The 18,317-nt window shown below is 43.0% G+C and overlaps 1 protein-coding gene across 1 annotated transcript; it reads right to left on the minus strand.

Moving 5' to 3' along the window:
• Positions 1-1,159: 1,159 nt before the first annotated feature.
• Positions 1,160-14,590, minus strand: LOC126456206 (uncharacterized). The gene is made up of 2 exons (XM_050091959.1): positions 14,318-14,590; positions 1,160-1,771 (listed from the first exon to the last, which is right to left on the minus strand). The coding sequence occupies exons 1-2, from the start codon at positions 14,588-14,590 to the stop codon at positions 1,160-1,162; spliced, it is 885 nt and encodes a 294-aa protein (XP_049947916.1).
• Between the last annotated feature and the right edge of the window lie 3,727 nt (positions 14,591-18,317).

Below are 18,317 nucleotides of genomic sequence, written 5' to 3' on the forward strand. Positions count from 1 at the left end.
CACGTCTCGATCCCTGGGTCAACAGATGGGGACGTTTGCAAGACAACAACCATCTGCACGAACAGTTCGACGACGTTTGCAGCAGCATGGACTATCAGCTCGGAGACCATGGCTGCGGTTACCCTTGACGCTGCATCACAGACAGGACCGCCTGCGATTGTCTACTTAACGAAGAACCTGGGTGCACGAATGGCAAAACGTCATTTTTATCGGATGAATCCAGGTCTGTTTGCAGCATCTTGATGGTCGCATCCGTGTTTGGCGACATCGCGGTGAACCCACATTGGAAGCGTGTATTCGTGATCGCCATACTGGCGTATCACCCGGCGTGATGGTATGGGATGCCATTGGTTACACGTCTCGGTCACCTCTTGTTCGCATTGACGGCACTTTGAACAGTGGACATTACATTTCAGATGAGTTACGCTCCGTGGCTCTACCCTTCATTCGATCCCTGCGAAACCTTACATTTCAGCAGGATAACGCACGACCGCACGTTGCAGGTCCTGTACGGGCCTTTCTGGATACAGAAAATGTTCGACTGCTGCCCTGGCCAGCACATTCTCCAGATCTCTCAACAATTGAAAACGACTGGTCAATGTTGGACGAGCAACTGACTCGTCACAATACGCCAGTCACTACTCTTGCTGAACTGTGGTATCGTGTTGAAGCTGCATGGGCAGCTGTACCTGTACACGCCATCCAAGCTCTGTTTAACTCAATGTCCAGGCGTATTAAGGCCGTTATTCCGGGCAGAGGTGGTTGTTCTAGGTACTGATTTCTCAGGATCTATGAACCCCAATTGCGTGAAAATGTAATCACATGTCAGTTCTAGTATAATATATTTGTCCAATGAATACCCCTTTATTATCTACATTTATTCCTGGTGTAGCAATTTTAATGGCCAGTAGTGTATGTTCCTCTGCTTCTGGCTCTCTGGAAGAAAGGGCTGCCATTTATCTACGGTCATCGGAATGTCATTGAAATGTCCCCAGCAGAGTTCATGTCATCATAAAGACGAAGAGTGGACACAGAGCATATATCGACCACAACCTTTCAGCGCAGAAGTATTACCTAAAGGAACTAGACAGTGGGAACATTGTTCACCTTGCCAAGCCCATACACAAAGAAATTTAATTATACTAAGGAGAAGCTACGCTCATACATACCTGATAATATCTTCATGAGTATCAATACAAAGGCAGAGTTGCTTGTACCTTACTTCATGCCTGTCTGTTATTGTTTTGTCTGGAAGCTGCTTTTCTTTCTGGATTGGTCCATCTCCAGTGGTAGGAGCGTACAGCTGCTTGATGCGCAAGTTTAAGACCATAAGCTGCTCGGTGACGAGTATCATTACGACAGCAAAGAAACAGTCGAAGGCGAAACTGATGAAGACGTATATTACGGACGACGCGCTCTGGACGGCGTACGAGAGCTCGTAGAAGAGCGGCATGCTCTGCGGCTCCCAGGGGATGTGGTTGAACGGCAGCTGGCGCTCGCCGGGGTGCGCCACCAGCGGCATGAACATCCAGATGAGACAGAGCACCGTGAGATAGGCGAAGGCGGCCAGCGTGACTCGGCGCGCCGTACTGCGGCAGCCGACCGCCACCGCCAGCATGCCGGCGTCGGCGTCGCAGTAGCCGCCCTGCGAGAGCGCCAGCCGGTCCACGCGCCGCACCAGCAGACAGTAACGCTCCTCGTGCAGCATCAGGTGGCACGCCTTGGCCACGCCGGCGCCTATCGTGAACGCGTTCAGCAGCGAGTAGGTGACCTTGTAACACAAAAAGTTATGCAGTTGCTACATTTAAAATGCTTCATTTTTTTGCTCGTCAGTAATAATACAATTGTCATGATTCGTCTATTTATGGACGAAAGTAACTTTAGCATGATTCATGACTGCCAATAATGTAGCTCAATGAATCTAGGAATATACACACATAGAACTGTTACAAATACAGTACAAAATATGTTGTTGTTGTTGTGTGGTCTTTTTAGTACTGAGACTGGTTTGATGCAGCTCTCCACGCTACTCTATCCTGTCCAAACTTCATCTCCCATTACTTACTGCAACCTACATCCTTCCGAATCTGCTTAGTGTATTCATCTCTTCGTCTCCCTCTACGATTTTTAGCCCTCCACGCTGCTCTCCAAAGCTAAATTTGTGATCCCTTGATCCCTCAGAACATGTCCTACCAACCGGTCCTTCTTTTTGTCAAGTTGTGCCACAAACTCCTCTTCTCCCCGATTCTATTCAATACCTCCTCATTGGTTATGTGATCCACCAATCTAACTTCAGCATTCTTCTGTAGCACCACATTTCGAAAGCTTCCATTCTCTTCTTGTCCAAACTACTTATCGTCCATGTTTCACTTCCATACATGGCTACACTCCACACAAATACTTTCAGAAACGACTTCCTGACACTTAAATCTATACTCGATGTTAACAAATTTCTCTTCTTCAGAAACGCTTTCCTTGCCCTTGCCAGTCTGCATTTTATATCCTCTCTACTTCGATCATCATCAGTTATTTTACTCTCCAAATAGCAAAACTCCTTTAGTACTTTAAGTGTCGCATTTCCTAATTCCCTCAGCGTCAACCGACTTAATTCAACTGCATTCCATTCTCCTCGTTTTGCTTTTGTTGATATTCATCTTATATCCTCCCGTCAAGACACTGTCCATTCCGTTCAACTGCTCTTCCAAGTCCTTTGCTGTCTCTGACAGAATTACAATGTCATCGGCGAACCTCAAAGTTTTTATTTCTTCTCCATAGATTTTAATACCTACTCCGAATTTTTCTTTTGTTTCCTTCACTGCTTGCTCAATATACAGATTGAATAACATCGGTGAAAGGCTACAACCCTATCTCACTCCCTTCCCAACCACTGCTTCCCTTTCGTCCCCGTCGACTCTTCTAACTGCCATCTGGTTTCTGTACAAATTGTAAATAGCCTTTCGCTCCCTGTATTTTACCCCTGCCTACTTCATAATTTGAAAGACAGTATTCCAGTCAACATTGTCAAAAGCTTTCTCTAAGTCTACAAATGATAGAAACGGAAGTTTGCCTTTCCTTACTCTATTTTCTAAGATAAGTCGTAGGTTCGGTATTGCCTTACGTGTTCCAACATTTCTACGGAAGCCAAACTGATCTTCCGCGAGGTCGGCTGCTACCTGTTTTTCCATTCGTCTGTAAAGAATTCGCGTTAGTATTTTGCAGCTGTGACTTATTAAACTGATAGTTCGGTAATTTTCACATCTGTCACCATCTGCTTTCTTTGGGATTGGAATTATCATATTCTTCTTGAAGTCTGAGGGTATTTCGCCTGTCTTATACATCTTGCTCACCAGATGGTAGTTTTGTCATGACTGGCTCTCCCAAGGCCGTGAAAGATAACTGAAAGAATTTCGCAATGAGGAGATCAAAAATGAGTAATTTATGATAACCATTCTCGTGGAGCACAGCAGTTTTTCTTAGTAGCTTAAAATGAACGTAAGTAATCCCGACCGCAAGAAACATTTATTTTAGGGTTTACCGGTTTAGGTGAGTTACTGACCATCTTCAAATGTTCAAATGGTTCAAATGGCTCTGAGCACTATGGGACTTAACAGCTATGGTCATCAGTCCCCTAGAACTTAGAACTATTTAAACCTAACTAACCTAAGGACATCACACAACACTCAGTCATCACGAGGCAGAGAAAATCCCCGACCCCGCCGGGAATCCAACCCGGGACATCTTCAAATGTCATACCATGTTGGTAGGCGTTGGTGGTGATCGGAGCAGGTGTTACGAACTCTACGAACATCGACTGCTCAGTGGATCGAAACCGGTAATCACAAAAAGTAAATGTTCCTTGCGGTCGAGACCGCTTAGTTCACTTTAAAGAACACTTTTATTGAAAGGTAATAGTTACACTGAAATCATCGAAATGTACGATGGTTCCCTGGACATTACAAATGGCAGAAATGATTCCTAATAGGGTGTGTGGTCCCCAGAAACGGCAATGCTTGCTCTACAACGTGCTCTTAAAGTAGCCGAAAGGTCCTTAAGTAATTGTTAAGGTAGGGCGGTCCTGTCCTCCGTCATTGCGGTTGACACCTGCTAGATGGTCGTCTGTGCATGTGGACATGCTCAGATTCATCTCCCCAGAGCATCTCATATACGATCAGTGCAAATTAGCAAGGGGGAACGGCAGGCATGATCCTTCACTGAATATCTTTTCGTTGCAGGCGCTACTCCACTTGCGCTATTCGATGCGGTCGCGCATCGTCGTCCATAACAATTTAAGATGCTGAGACTTCCACCACCCGTATTTTAAAATACAAAAATTAAAGTCGCTGCTTGACTTCCGATTCCCAATTAACGCTGACATTTAATCTTAACTGCGGTTCTTCTGCTGTCTTGACCACGGCCAGCATCCGACCTCATCTCTTCTAGCAGTGTTTTCCTGAATATTAAGTGAAGGGGGTTGGGAGACAACAGGGGAATTCTACAGACCAGAAGTCGGACAAAAAAAGGAAGTGAGCGTTTGACGTTATTGGCCGGGAGGCCCCTTACGGGGCAGGTCCGGCCGCCTTGGTGCAGGTCTTATTACGTTCGACGCCACACTGAGTGACCTGCGCTCCGGATGGGGATGAAATGATGATGAAGACAACACAACATCCAGTCCTGGAAGGAGAAACTCCCCGACCCAGCCGGGAATCGAACCCGGGCCCCTTAGGACATCAGTCCGTCATGCTGACCATTCAGCTACGGGGCGGACAGAAGTCGGACAGATACGTTAGAAATCTTGCAGTACATAGTACATAGTACTATCGAGCAACCATGGCTAGCTTTCTCGTACCTACGGAATAGCGTTCAATTTATGACGGTTTAATAGTAACAGTAGACAATGACATACACATACAAATGCTGGTAGTTTCTGTGCTACTAAATTCCACGAACTGCTCCAACTAACTACTGGAAGCAGCTAAGGACGAGAGTCCCTCTCACGTCACCACGCTGGGTAGCCGCACGGTCTGAGGCGCCTTATCATGGTCGGCAAAACTCCCCCCGTCGGAGGTTTGAGTCGTCCTTCGGGCATGGGTGTGTGTGTTGTCCTTAGTGTAAGTTAGATTAAGTAGTGCGTAAGCTTTATGACCGGTGACCTCAGCAGTTTGGTTCCATAAAACCTCACCACAAATTTCCATTTCCTCTCCCATCATTGTTACCGACAGTATCGCAACAGAATGGTCCAGCAGGAGAAAGAGGAGCCCGCCGCCAACCTAACCAGAGTGAAGGTTAATTTTATTTCTGCCCTGCAAGGTCTGGTCTCACGGTTCTGAAATTCGGTTGCCTGGAATAGCGGCCACTCGCGAAAAGTGGATGGACAGACTGGCGACCCTCCGACAAGAAGAACCCGTGGTCTGGAATTCAAAATAACGCCATGAATAGGCTTTGAGAGTGTTCGCCACATTGTGGTCGGAAAACCGCTGCGCTCCGACGTGACAACAGTCCCCTGAGTGCCGGTGAAAATTAACTTGATACGGTTTCAGTGACGATTAATTTCATCGTCTTTTTGAATGTTAATCGGATCTACCTTTGCGATATGTCAAATGGTTCGTAAATTTGCTTGTAACCGAAATTTACTGACAGAAAAGTAAAAAGTATTTACGACACCCCGTCTGTCAGAAAGGCTGGAGAGGACGGCAGTCGTTCCTACCGCACACCACATGAAGTCAGGGCCGAGTTCAGTCCAGAAAAGTAGCATGTGGGGATGGAGTACAGTGTCACAATTACGTTGGCCGATGAGTGTACCATGTTCAAAGCTTTGTAGGTCAGTACGTCCAAGCAACATTTGTCTACACACACTGTTACACATGGAACAACAAAACAGTCACGCCCGACAATATTACTGGATTCATTACGTCTTCCTATCTCTCGCTAAATGAGGGTATGTCCATCGTTGTCAGGCATGATGGTTTTGTTAGTTCTGGTATTTTAATGTTATGAGGATTAATGTTGCAAGGCTGTATTGTATCAAATCCATCAGTCCTGATCCCTTATTGTAGTCAGCTGTTGCACTCCCACTGAAAGAATACCCGCTCCTGTTGAGCAACTCCACCAACCAATTGCCCGAAACGTAGTCCCTTCCGTCACCGACTCTCTGCCATCGCCAGTCCCTTATCTGCTGGATCCCTAATCACCATCGTTGACGCCACCTCCCCGTACCCCCAATATCCCTCATGTCCATAGTCTTGCCGCTATCGAACGATACCTCTCCTCTTCAGACCCTAAACCCACTACCTCGCTACTTACGCACCTTACCAATGCATCTGACACGCAACTATTTTTCCTTTGCAAGGAGAACTTACAAAGAAATAACGGCACAACCATTGACACCTGCAGTGCACCTTACAGCACCAAAGTGTTTCTGGACCATTTAGTAAATTTTTTTCTGTCGTCAGTCTTTGACTGGTTTGATGCTCGCCACGAATCCTTCCCCTCTGCCAACCTTTTCACCTCAGAGTAGCACTTTCATCCAAAGTAAATTATTTGTTGGATCTATTCCAGTACTTGTCTTCCTCTACAGTCGAGCCCTCTACACCTCCCTCTAATACCATGGAAGTTAAATATTATCACCATGTCCCTTCTGCTTGTCAGTGTTTCAATATATTCCTTTCTTCGCCGATTCTGCAGAGGACCACCTCATTTCTTGCCTTATGAGTCCATCTAACTTTCAACATTATTCTGTAGCACCAGATCTCAAATGCGTCGATTGTCTTCTGATCCAGTTTTCCCACAGTCCATGTTCCACTACCATACAATGCTGTGCTCCAAACGTTCAGTCTCAGAAATTTCATCCACAAATTAAGATACGTGTTTGATACTAGCAGACTTGTCTTGGCGTTCCTGCCGGTGTTATTCCGTTATTTATGTCCTCCTTGCTTCGTCCGTCACAGGTTATTTTGTGCCTAGGTAGCAGAACTCCCTAACTTCAGCTGCTTCGTGACCACCGAACCTGATGTTAAGTTTGTCGCTGTTCTCATTTCTTACTACTTCCCATAACTTTCGTCTTTCTTCGATCTACTCTCAAACCATGTTCTCCACTCATTAGACCATCCAATCCATTTAGCAAATCCTGTAATTCTTCTTCACTTTAACTTAGGATAGCAATATCACCAGCAGATTTTATCACTGATATGCTCTCGCCCTGAATTTTAATTTCACTCCTGAAACTTTGTTTTATTTACCTCAGTGCTTCTTCGATGTATAAATTGAACATCAAGGGTGAAAGACTACACCCTGTTTTACATCCCTTTTAAAGCGAGCAATTCCTTCATGGTATTTCGCTCTTATTATTCCCTCTTGTCTGTTGTACACGTTGCATATTGCCCTTCTCTCCCTTCAGCTTACCGCTATAATTCCTCAGAATTTCGAACATCGTGCACCCTTTGATAATGCTGAACGCTTTCTCCAGGTCGACAAATCCTATGAGCATGTCCTGATTTTTCTTCAGAGTTCCTTCCATTATCAAACGCAACGTCAGAACTGACTCTCTGGTGCGTTTACCTTTCCTAAAGCCAAACGGAGCGTCATCTAACAAATCCTCAATTTTCTTTTCCGTGTTTCTGTACATTATTATCAGAAACTTGGATGTGAGCTGTTCAACTAATTGTGCGACAGTTCTCGCATGTCGGCTCTCATATGATCTACACACCTACACACCAACTTCTGATTTGCTTTCGATCCATCCTGATGTGTGATTGCATTTCGAAATTACTAGACGGGTCATTGTTATTACATGGTGGATGTAAGTCTGATTTGCCACCATTCAGGTACACATGGACGACATCTATGTGAAAATCCTTTCTCATAAGGTGAATCCCGCTCACTTACCATAGCACAGGTTTTAACGAGTACTGTGTCGCGTAGGTTAAAATCTGGCTATGGGGAAACCGGATATCCAGGTATGCCCGTATGTTACCTCATTATGACACAGGGCACCACCGTCCTGAAAGAAAGTTGGAAATGTCACATCTTCACACAGCATCAATGGCAGCACATCTCTGTGTACCAAATGCAAGTAACGTTCTGCTGAATGAAAACCCCATATCTTACAACAAGCATAACCTTCACTGCGCAGATAGCTGCAATGGATCCATCCAGTCAGGGTTGACATCTGACCAGTATCTCCAGTTTTGTTTGTTTATTTTTCCGTTTACACAGAAATTAGCTTCATTTGTTAACAGAGTGTCACAGTGGAAAACGGCTCTGAGCACTATGGGACTCAACTGCTGTGGTCATAAGTCCCCTAGAACTTAGAACTACTTAAACCTAACTAACCTAAGGACATCACACACATCCATGCCCGAGGCAGGGTTCGAACCTGCGATCGTAGCGGTCGCACGGTTCCGGACTGCGCTGTCACAGTGGAAATGACAGTTCTAAGGAATACAGATAATCCTTACTTGATCGTTAGCTTCTGGAAGTTTCGGAGCCTAGCGTGCCTTTTATATAAGGAAGCATTGGGTCACTGTACAATGACAACAACGCTCCAGCGCTAGGGGGCATTCATGTTGTGTGACGGGGAAAATTTAGTTTTGACGGTTGACGGATTTTTTTACGGATATTATTAAAACTGGGCCTTTTTCGACGGGTTTTTCTGGTTTCATTTAATGATAAAAAAAAGAAAAACAATATTTTCTTTGATAAAACTATTACTAATACAAATCTTTGTGAACCTACAAACCAGTACAATAGACGTATTGTACTAAAACTCTACGTTTCATTCAGTGTGTCGTAAAAACAGGCTGTTTTTCTGATTTGTTCAAAAAATGGCTCTGAGCACTATGGGGCTTAACATATATGGTCATCAGTCCCCTAGAACTTAGAACTACTTAAACCTAAATAACATAAGGACATCACACAACACCCAGTCGTCACGAGGTTCTGATTTGTTCATTCAAATTAAATATATGTATTGTAGCCGAAAACTGAACTGAAATTAACTCCTTAGATTTCCTTCCTATCGAGCAAAGTACATGGCTGTTTTTTAGCTAACAGTATCAAACATTTCTGATGACTGTCAAACTCAGCAAAGCAAACATAATGCAATGGCAAATGGCTCTAATTTCTCTTGTAAGCAAAGATACAGTAGTAAGTAAGAGTCCCATGCTCATGAAATGTGTATAGGGAGCAGAAGCAGATATCCTGAAACGCCATCCAGGGAAGCGTCTGAGTGGACGTGGTTCGTCATTGCTTCCCTTTGGCCTGTTAAGAAGTGTTGAGAGTGTTTTTGTACATAGGGGATGATTGTGTGGAGTGCTGGTACTGTGTGGTGTCGTGTTTGTGTCTTTACGGATGAGGAGGGAGAGGTTGAAACGGTGCTGGCACATAGCGTAATTCTCTTAAAAAGCACCAAGGGCGGCCGCCTAGCTTAACAATCCCATCCGACGGACGAATTACCATCAACAGTGTCACATGTCTTCTCTTTATGAGAGATTGTGGAGAGTTTCTGAATTTAATGCAGGAGATTGGCGCAAAAACTGACGACCAAGAATTTTAAACTACCATCTCTCCTCACCAAATTCTTGACAGTGTGCGTTGCATATTTTTCAAAACAACAAAGCAAATATATTTCCACCTGCTGAACTAGAACAGGCGAACGCTGGATGCATTGTTATTGCAGTAAAGTCATTACTTTCAGATAGTGGTCTAGACATTAAACAAATGAGAGGACTTGGTACGGATAATGCTTCAGTGATGGTGGTTTTAACCCTGGGGTTTACCATAAACTGAAATGAGAGGTCCCTCATCTTGAACTGATCCCCTGTGTTTGCCATTCATTTCATTAGCAGTGTCCACTGCTGCCTAAATGCTACCAAGGAATCTTCAGTTCTTGTGAAACTTGCTCTTGGCTTTCTAAATATTCATCTCGACAGGCTATGTATAGGGGGTTTAAAGCAATAAATGATGAAGTCGAACGCCTTAAAATTATACATAAATCACACATAAGGTGGCTATCGATCGAAGTTGCTGTTAATCGCATTTTAAGTCAGTGGTTTGAACTACAGGCACATTTTGAAATATCCAAACATCAGAGTATGTGCTACACGGCTGAATTATTATATAGCATGTACTCGGATGTCGTGAATAAACTTTATCTTCTGTTTCTTAGATCAAATCTGGAAGAAGGTCAACAGGTCAATAAATCATTCCAATCAAGAACAGCAGACCGTTCAAAGCTACTACAAGACCTAGTTCATCTTATTGTGGGATTTACGAGGCAGATTGTTGTGCTCGGTTATGAAAGGGATTTGCTAACTGTAGACATTAGAAAATAAAAATCCCCTAATATTTATGTTGGCCATGAAGTAGAGGTTTCGTTGGTAAATATGATAAAAGAAAGCAAAATTAACGCAGAAAGCGAAACAGTTTTTCGCAGTAGGTGCGAAAATTTTCTGCTTTGCTTAGCAGAGGAGCTCCAGAGGCGACTCTTGAATGATGTCAAAGTTTTGCAAAAACTGTGCCTAATTGTTCCAGAACAATGTTTTAGGGTGGTGAAAGAAAGTATAATCCCGCTAGCTCAGGAATTTGAATTACCTGACACAGAAATAACAAAAATTGACATTCAGTGCTCAAAATTAACTACTGTTAAATGGAAAAATGTCGACAATACAGTAGAACTTTGGCAAGAGATCGCATCATATAGAGAGGCTAGTTCCCAAAATCCATTTCAGGAGCTCTCGGATTTTACAGTGGTGCTTTTCGTGTTATCTTGCTCAAATACTGAGGTCGAAAGAGCATTTAGCATGCTCAACAATGTGAAAACCTCCCTCAGGAATAGACTTAAAACCAATATGCTAAACGCGATTCTCACTGTGAGGACCGAAATTAGGCGTGTGAACAAATGTTGTCATAATTACGTCAGAGCATGCTTTGAAGCAAATTGGCACAATAGCTGCGTACCGAGGAGGCCAACAATCCAGAACGTCAAATGAAGAAGAGGCAGAGGACGATGTGGATGAACTGTTATTATTTTAATCGACATAGGTGAGTAAATATCTCTAAATTTGTCCATCTTCACGTTTTCGTGGCGCAATGACTTCTACCTTAAATTCTGGGCGTGCTGAGCATAATGTCGGCTTCTCCTTCTAATATTTTGGCTGTATACTGTCCATTCATCTGTCTGTCGGCTCATTCTGAAGATGACTGGACGCTATACAGCCGAAATATTAGAAGTAGAAGCTGACTGTGTGCGACTGCACGCCCGAAATTTAATGGAACGTATTTAACTTTGCTTGTTACTGTCCCACTAAAATGTGATGTAGTTATATAATAATATATATTTTATGTTTTGGCCGAGTTCGGAGGATTTTTAAATGTTTGTCCGTCTCTTGAACTAGGTATGCGCATAATGTTTAATATAAATTTTAATTTTGTCTTTTTATTTGCAAGAAAATAAGGATAGATCAGATTTGTACGGATTTTAGCGGAGTTTTAATCTTTTCTCGATGCGTAAACAAGGTAATTAAGGTAATGTTTTAAAATCAGTTTTATTTTTTTCTTCAGTTTTGCAAGAAAATATGGAGATATTTCATTATGACGGATTTTTGGGTATTGCTTTGACGGAAAAAATAATCACGTGTTGGCAACACTGCATTTTGGCGTGGGGAGGGAGTCTGTGTTGAGCTTTTGTAGGGAAAGGTCACCCGCTGCCACTTCGATGATGAATAACGTGCAGAATATAGTATAAAGTGAAAGTAATAGTTAAAAAGTGTTACACTCGTTTGGCGGAGAAAAGTATTTCAGCTATTTCGCGTAAATACACGCGGAATTAATTAAAAGAGTTACGTTTGATAAGGTGTCGCGTTTAAAAATCGTTGTCGTGGAGAAACATACTAATTGCACAAAGTAAATGAAAGGTATTCCGTGATCAGTGATTGCTTATTTAATTAACGTGGAATTGCAACGCAGCAATGGTTACTTCATTGTTAATGTGAAACAAATATTAGTGATCAATGAGAGGTGAAAGAGCGTACCCGTTGTTAGGGAAGTGTATTATGTGCAAAAGTAAAAGTAAACCAAAAGTAATTGGAATTGTACCGTTATTTATTGAAAGTGACATCTTTCGTTCTGTAATTAAATAACTTCAATGTCAGCAACATGTAAGGCACACGTATTTATATTAGGTACATGGTCAGGTCATTTGCGTAACAAACCGTGATATCTATCTAAAGTCCCACACTTGAATCCGATATTGCGATTGCTGTAAAATAAACTAGAGAACACGTTAATTACTAAAGACAGGAGCCTTGCACTGTTTTCGACCTGCTTGTGTTTCGCCAATTCTGCAACTAAACCTAACGGTTTTGATCAGCCTGAGTAAGATGCAGTATTCGCATTTTGTGAATGTGGTCAAAATTTTCATTACTGATTTACCTTAGAGATGTGGCTCCCACTAAGCAATGCCAGAATAGGAGTGGATGTTGCTTCATTCGTACACGTTTCGATCATCCAACTTTCGATTTCTCAAGTTTCACAAACACACTTTAGTTAATGGGTGGTCGGTATGGGCTATGTTGTTTGAAACCTTTTGCAATTACATGCGTACTCCACATTTCTGATACAAGGACAATTTCAATGCTTTTGACCTGTGTTACGATATCATGTTTCAATGAGATGTCAATAAGATTACTCAGCTGTAACTGGAGAACGAATTAAGATAAGCATAACTTGCAGCAGGCGACCGACCTACCCGACGTGATGCCCTCGCCATACGACATTTGATTTCAGCTGAAAGGCACAATGGCTTTTCTTGTGTAATTCCCTATCTGTATGATAGGTCGTGTGGCGCGCCTTCCACTTGAAAGTAACGAGATGCAGACAAGATGGTGGCTTTTACAATTGACGTCATGTTGCTTTTGCCTCTCTCTGATGTCATACTATATGAAACCACATTTCTGTTTATTCATCTGACACTCTTTTTGAAAGATATTAGCACATCTGTTGTGGACCCTTTTCTTCTTCTGACTGTCAACGTGATGTTGTTGCAAATGGTGCCTTGCTCACGCTAGATAGGTCAACATGAAAGTCATGAACGTCAGGGAAAACTGAAAATATGTTACAAGTAGGCAGTATACCCAGAAAGGGGGAGGTAGGGTAGCTTGGACTGGAGAGACGTCTATGGTGGGGCCTTTTGCTCCATAGTCGACATGATGAAGTCGATATTAAGTGGGTCAGTACGTAACCTCCACAGGTGCGTAATAGTTGTGAAGTTGATGTCACTATAGATTTCCACGCTATCGCCAAATGCATCTGTATCTGAGTGAGGTGCAAATGCAACAAAATTATTTGAAAATTTCTCGGGTATTCAGCCTGGTAGCGTCGTCCAAAAGGCGCGATATTTCGGCAAGACGACCTCTTGCCAGCTTCAGGCGACACACAGCAACAAATGACCGTCAAAGTCGGTGACAGTTTGCCGCACATCATCGCAGCCAATAGTGGTGTGGCTTCTTAATTTTTGTGAAAGCACAGGACTAGCGGATTGCAATTTGGCCCAATATATTTATTAGCTAGATTTGAGAAAATCACTTCTTCACCAGAATGATATTATCTGGTGATTAGTTCAAATGAAAATCCACCATTTTATTTCTTATGATGAAATGTAGATATTTCAGTAATTTTGGTAACAGTGACCATTGTTTTTGTACCCTTTAATTGAATCTTCAGTTGAAATATTGCATTACTACCAAATTAGCAGTGTCATATATTTACATAGTGTGTTAAATAAAGGTAAATGTATGTATCGGCGGTGTTTTTTTCTTTATGAAAGTTTGGTTCATTACTACTGAATGGATATACACTGCTTAGTGTCTTGTGTATAAAAATATGTGTAAGACAAATGGAAGCAGTATAGATTACTGTGAGACGGCATTGAACTTACTGGAATGTTTATTATAAAAATAATGCTGCAATTACAAAACTGAGCACTTCTTCCAAAGCGGTGAAAGAATGTTTGATTTCTCTGTATCTTTTTGCTTGTTTCTCAGTCAAACTGTTTTGTCAATATAAATGACATATGCCAGATTTATGTTTAAAACGTGCTCTGGCTATAATTAAAGTGCAATAATATTTGCTGTAGAATAATTACAACTGCCATATGTCCTTAGTTTGGTCATTATAAACACAAATTTAGTGAGAGTGCAGTTGCCTGTGCCAGACTGCTGCTGCTCTCGCTGTTACCCTTAGCTACAGCATAGACTATGACCTCAGATAAAGACATAATTTAATATCGATACGTGTGATGAAATAGAGAGGGCAGGGCTTGAACCTCGGTGAGGTCTCCCCAGTTCTTCCAGACGCCCAGCACGTTCTCGATGGCGTTGCCGACGGCCAGCGCTGCCAGCCACACCTTGAGGAGCGAAAACCGCCAGGAGCCGGGCAGCGGCCACACGCCCAGCGCCCACAGCAGGCGGATGTTGGTTCTGAGCAGCGACCGCTGCGTGTAGCGCCAGGTCAAGGGGCTGCCGTCGGCCGAGCTGTCTGGCTGCTTGTCGCTCTTCATCCTGACAGCACAAAAATCCAGTCTTGTTCTTGCAGGCATCCTTGCAGCGTGTACTAGTTTAGCTGAAAAGTGGGGCGCCAGTACATTCAGTTTCTAAAAATGTCTTAAGAGAGCCCGCGTTTACTATCTTAGGTTTTATTGGCACTAACAAATATCATGACGGCAAGTTACCGGACTATACCGGCATCGTGGAAAGATATTGTGCTCTGACGTTATTCAGTAAGCCTAGAGCTATATTTTGTTGGTTATGACTGGCGCAAAAGTGATGCTCCCCAAATGCATTGGCCCTTCCCATGTGTGGTTACTTAACGTTCGTGAAAAGAGGAAATCTTAAAGGCTATTGACAATATCTAATATTTACTACTTTCTATTTATCCATGCATGTTCTAAGAACTAAAGTTGTAGGATCTTGAAGGTTCTGAAGAATATTTCTGGACATTTTATGACATCTGTCATGCTTCCAAACGAGAATCTGTGGACAGCAATTTATTATCACAAGATTCCCTAAAATTGCTACATTAGCAGTTTCAGAATATTAACTGACACGTAAGAGGGTGACAACACTCGACAAACAGTGGCCAATGCTCAGCCACCATAAATAGTGTGGTGTTCTTATTCACTGGTTCTGCATCACCTAATCACTCTCGACGGAAGAACAGGGCGGCCATTACCCTCGTCTCAAACACATGTGGACCTGTAAACCTAACTGTTATAGCAGAAAATAGAAAGTAGTAGTAAATTAGAATTTTTTACTAAAGATCGTTACCACTGCCACAGGCAAAATCAAGTCTTGCCAGAGGAAGAGGCGGAGGCCGGAAGTGAACCAGTATGTCGCAAGTGGATCAGGCCGTCAACGTATTACGGTACCATTTACTGAGTGAGAATACGCATTCAGGAGAAAGACAACTGCGAAAAAACACCAAAAGAAGTGAGGAAAGCATATCCGTTAGCCTGTAAGAAATGGTGCAAGAAACTCTACATCTTACGCTAGACACAACAGTTACCAGCCTACTAAATTAGTGTAGCAGAATAGGGAGGAAAAATGCGGTCGCCAGCCTGGAGTCGCCGAGCGGTTCTAGCCGCTACAGTCTGGAACCGCGTGACCGCTACGGTCGCAGGTTCGAATCCTGCCTCGGGCATGGATGTGTGTGATGTCCTTAGGTTGGTTAGATTTAAGTAGTTATAAGTTCTAGGGGACAGATGACCTCAGATGTTAGGTCACATAGTGCTGAGAGCCATTTGAACACTACATCCCACGGCTTTTCCAGCCCTGAACTTGAACATGGAAGCCAGATCAGGGTCTCCAGGATCAACATTCCTGTTCTAAATACAAGTGCCTCTAGGTGTTGAAAGCGACCAAGATAATAGGGAGGAGGTCAAAATAAAACTACTGACACATGGTGCACTGCTGTTGGATCATCAAGGGTAATCGTAGAACTCAGATGGGACCAAGAACATTCCAGCAGCCATCGCGAGATCACTTGTCATTGGGCAACAGCCAACCCTGTCGCAGTTTTCAGTAACGATGGTTTTCGTCGGACATTCTGCTCCAGACACACACTTTATTCTTAAATGTATGTCTACCGATGCTTGTCCTTGGATAGCCAAGAAAATTATAACACCACGTTGGTCCCATTTGGACGCATTTGGTCATAAAATCGCAATAGCTGACGTTTTAGCGTTTACTACACGCGCCGTAAAAACACGAATACTACGCCAATCTCTTGCCCATACGTCATACGTCGGTTCTTATCTGCCTGCATCGGAGTCGCTCTAATTTTCAAATATGCCGCAGCAACACCCTTAAAGGAAAACTTTTTGATCACCCCTTACATTTTTCTCAGTGGCGGAACTCTGCATCCATGTGTGTAATATTTGTTTCCACGATAAATCTGTAAGTGATCTCGCTGCTTTTGTAATTATGAGTCAGTCCCTTCATATTGTGTACAGGTATTTCAAACGTGTAAGTTTTGTATTTTGCCGGCATAGTACAGAAAATAACTATGGCAGAAAATGTGATTGTTCCGTAGCAGTTACCAATCGGCGATGCATTACAAAGCGGTTAGAGTGATATAAATGATGTGTTAACTGTTTATACTCCCAAATGATCACAGTTGTTGCAACGATCATATTAAGGCGACAATTGTCATCACACAGCACTATGCTTCGTCTGCGAGAGAGAGAGAGAGAGAGAGAGAGAGAGAGATTGTGCTGAGACCTGGGAACCTCCAACCAGCTGTCACACCCCGTACACGTCGCTAAGCGACCAGATCCCACTTCGTCTTTTACGAGATCTAATACTAAAATTTTAGAAACAGAATCGGTGGAAGGATGAAAGTGGCTAAACGCAACTTAATAAGCGCATGCTTGAACACTTAAATACCCTGTATTACGACGCAACTTCTTTGACTTTGAGAATGAAGTCTACGAGTTGCAACCTACCAGAAAAACGCTGCAGCACGTAAGCAAACGGCGCGTGGGCAAGTTTCTGAGTAACTTACCTCCAGCAGGTTTATGAGATACAACTTAGAATGAACAGTGGTTGCTGAAGGACTGTCAGAACAGGTTTCTGACCTTACACCAGAGACATTCGCAAGGGGTGAGGTATCAGGTGATTCCGGCGTTACTTCATGATTCTTCACTGTGAGATGTTGGCATGGCTCTGACCTTTCAGGTCACACAAGAGGGAGCCTTTACGTTCGCCATCGCTCTGCAGTCCATCTCACTTGTTGCTAGTACTCTATTTTAGACCTAATCCAAGTTTTGAAAGATTTGGTTCTCTCTTCATAGGTTTTGCAAATTTTCGCAGACGTTAGCCCACCTGTCTACAGGAGTTCCGGCCACTTCCGCATTTTCAGCTATGTGAAAATTTTCGTTTACTTGAAATTTTCACAAAGCCAGGAGGTAATTACTTTTCTTCAAGAGAAATTATATTTCACGTATGAAAGTACACACAGTAACAAAACTCCTTGCAGTAATTTCATGCTCTTGAGTATTTCCTTCAACGCAAGTACAACACATTTTATCTGACTCAAAATCCGTGCCACAAACAGCTTATCGTGTTACCTTGACTGAGGATGCAGAGTGACTAGACACCGAACCCTAGTTCAGTTGTTTGTTACCAATAAAAGCATTAAGGCTTATACTCAATGTCTTTGGCGTTTTAAACAACAGCCTCTAATCCTGGTAGTTAAAGTGAATCACTAAGTAAACCTTTTGATCCATTTTTTAACTGATTAGGGGGACCAGCTTTAATGAACACTCTAAATACTCCTCTTTGTGCATAAGTCGATGAATGATAGTTTCAGTTACTTGAAGCGCCGTCTGGAACCGACAATAAAGACAATATTTTCTTTATGTAACCAGTCCAGTAAAAGGAACGGGATGTTAGGAATCATCTGTAAAATTCTAGTACAGGAGGCTTTAATTATAATTACTACAAAGGACTTGACTTTCACCGTTTAGTTTATCAATATGTTACTTAAAGCATTATGACACTGTGATAGGTCTCGGTAGTACGCAAACGGTGTTTCACAAACGGCTGGGCTTGGTTCAAATGGCTCTGGGCACTATGGGACTCAACTTCTCAGGTCGTTAGTCCCCTAGAACTTAGAACTACTTAAACCTAACTAACCTAAGGACAGCACACACATCTATGCCCGAGGCAGGATTCGAACCTGCGACCGCAGCGGTCTCGCGGTTCCAGACTGCAGCGCCTAGAACCGCACAAACGGCTGGGGCCTGTCAGTTTCTTAAGATTCGAGAA

The sequence above is a fragment of the Schistocerca serialis genome, chromosome 2 (assembly GCF_023864345.2).
Source record: "Schistocerca serialis cubense isolate TAMUIC-IGC-003099 chromosome 2, iqSchSeri2.2, whole genome shotgun sequence".
NCBI lineage: Eukaryota > Metazoa > Arthropoda > Insecta > Orthoptera > Acrididae > Schistocerca > Schistocerca serialis.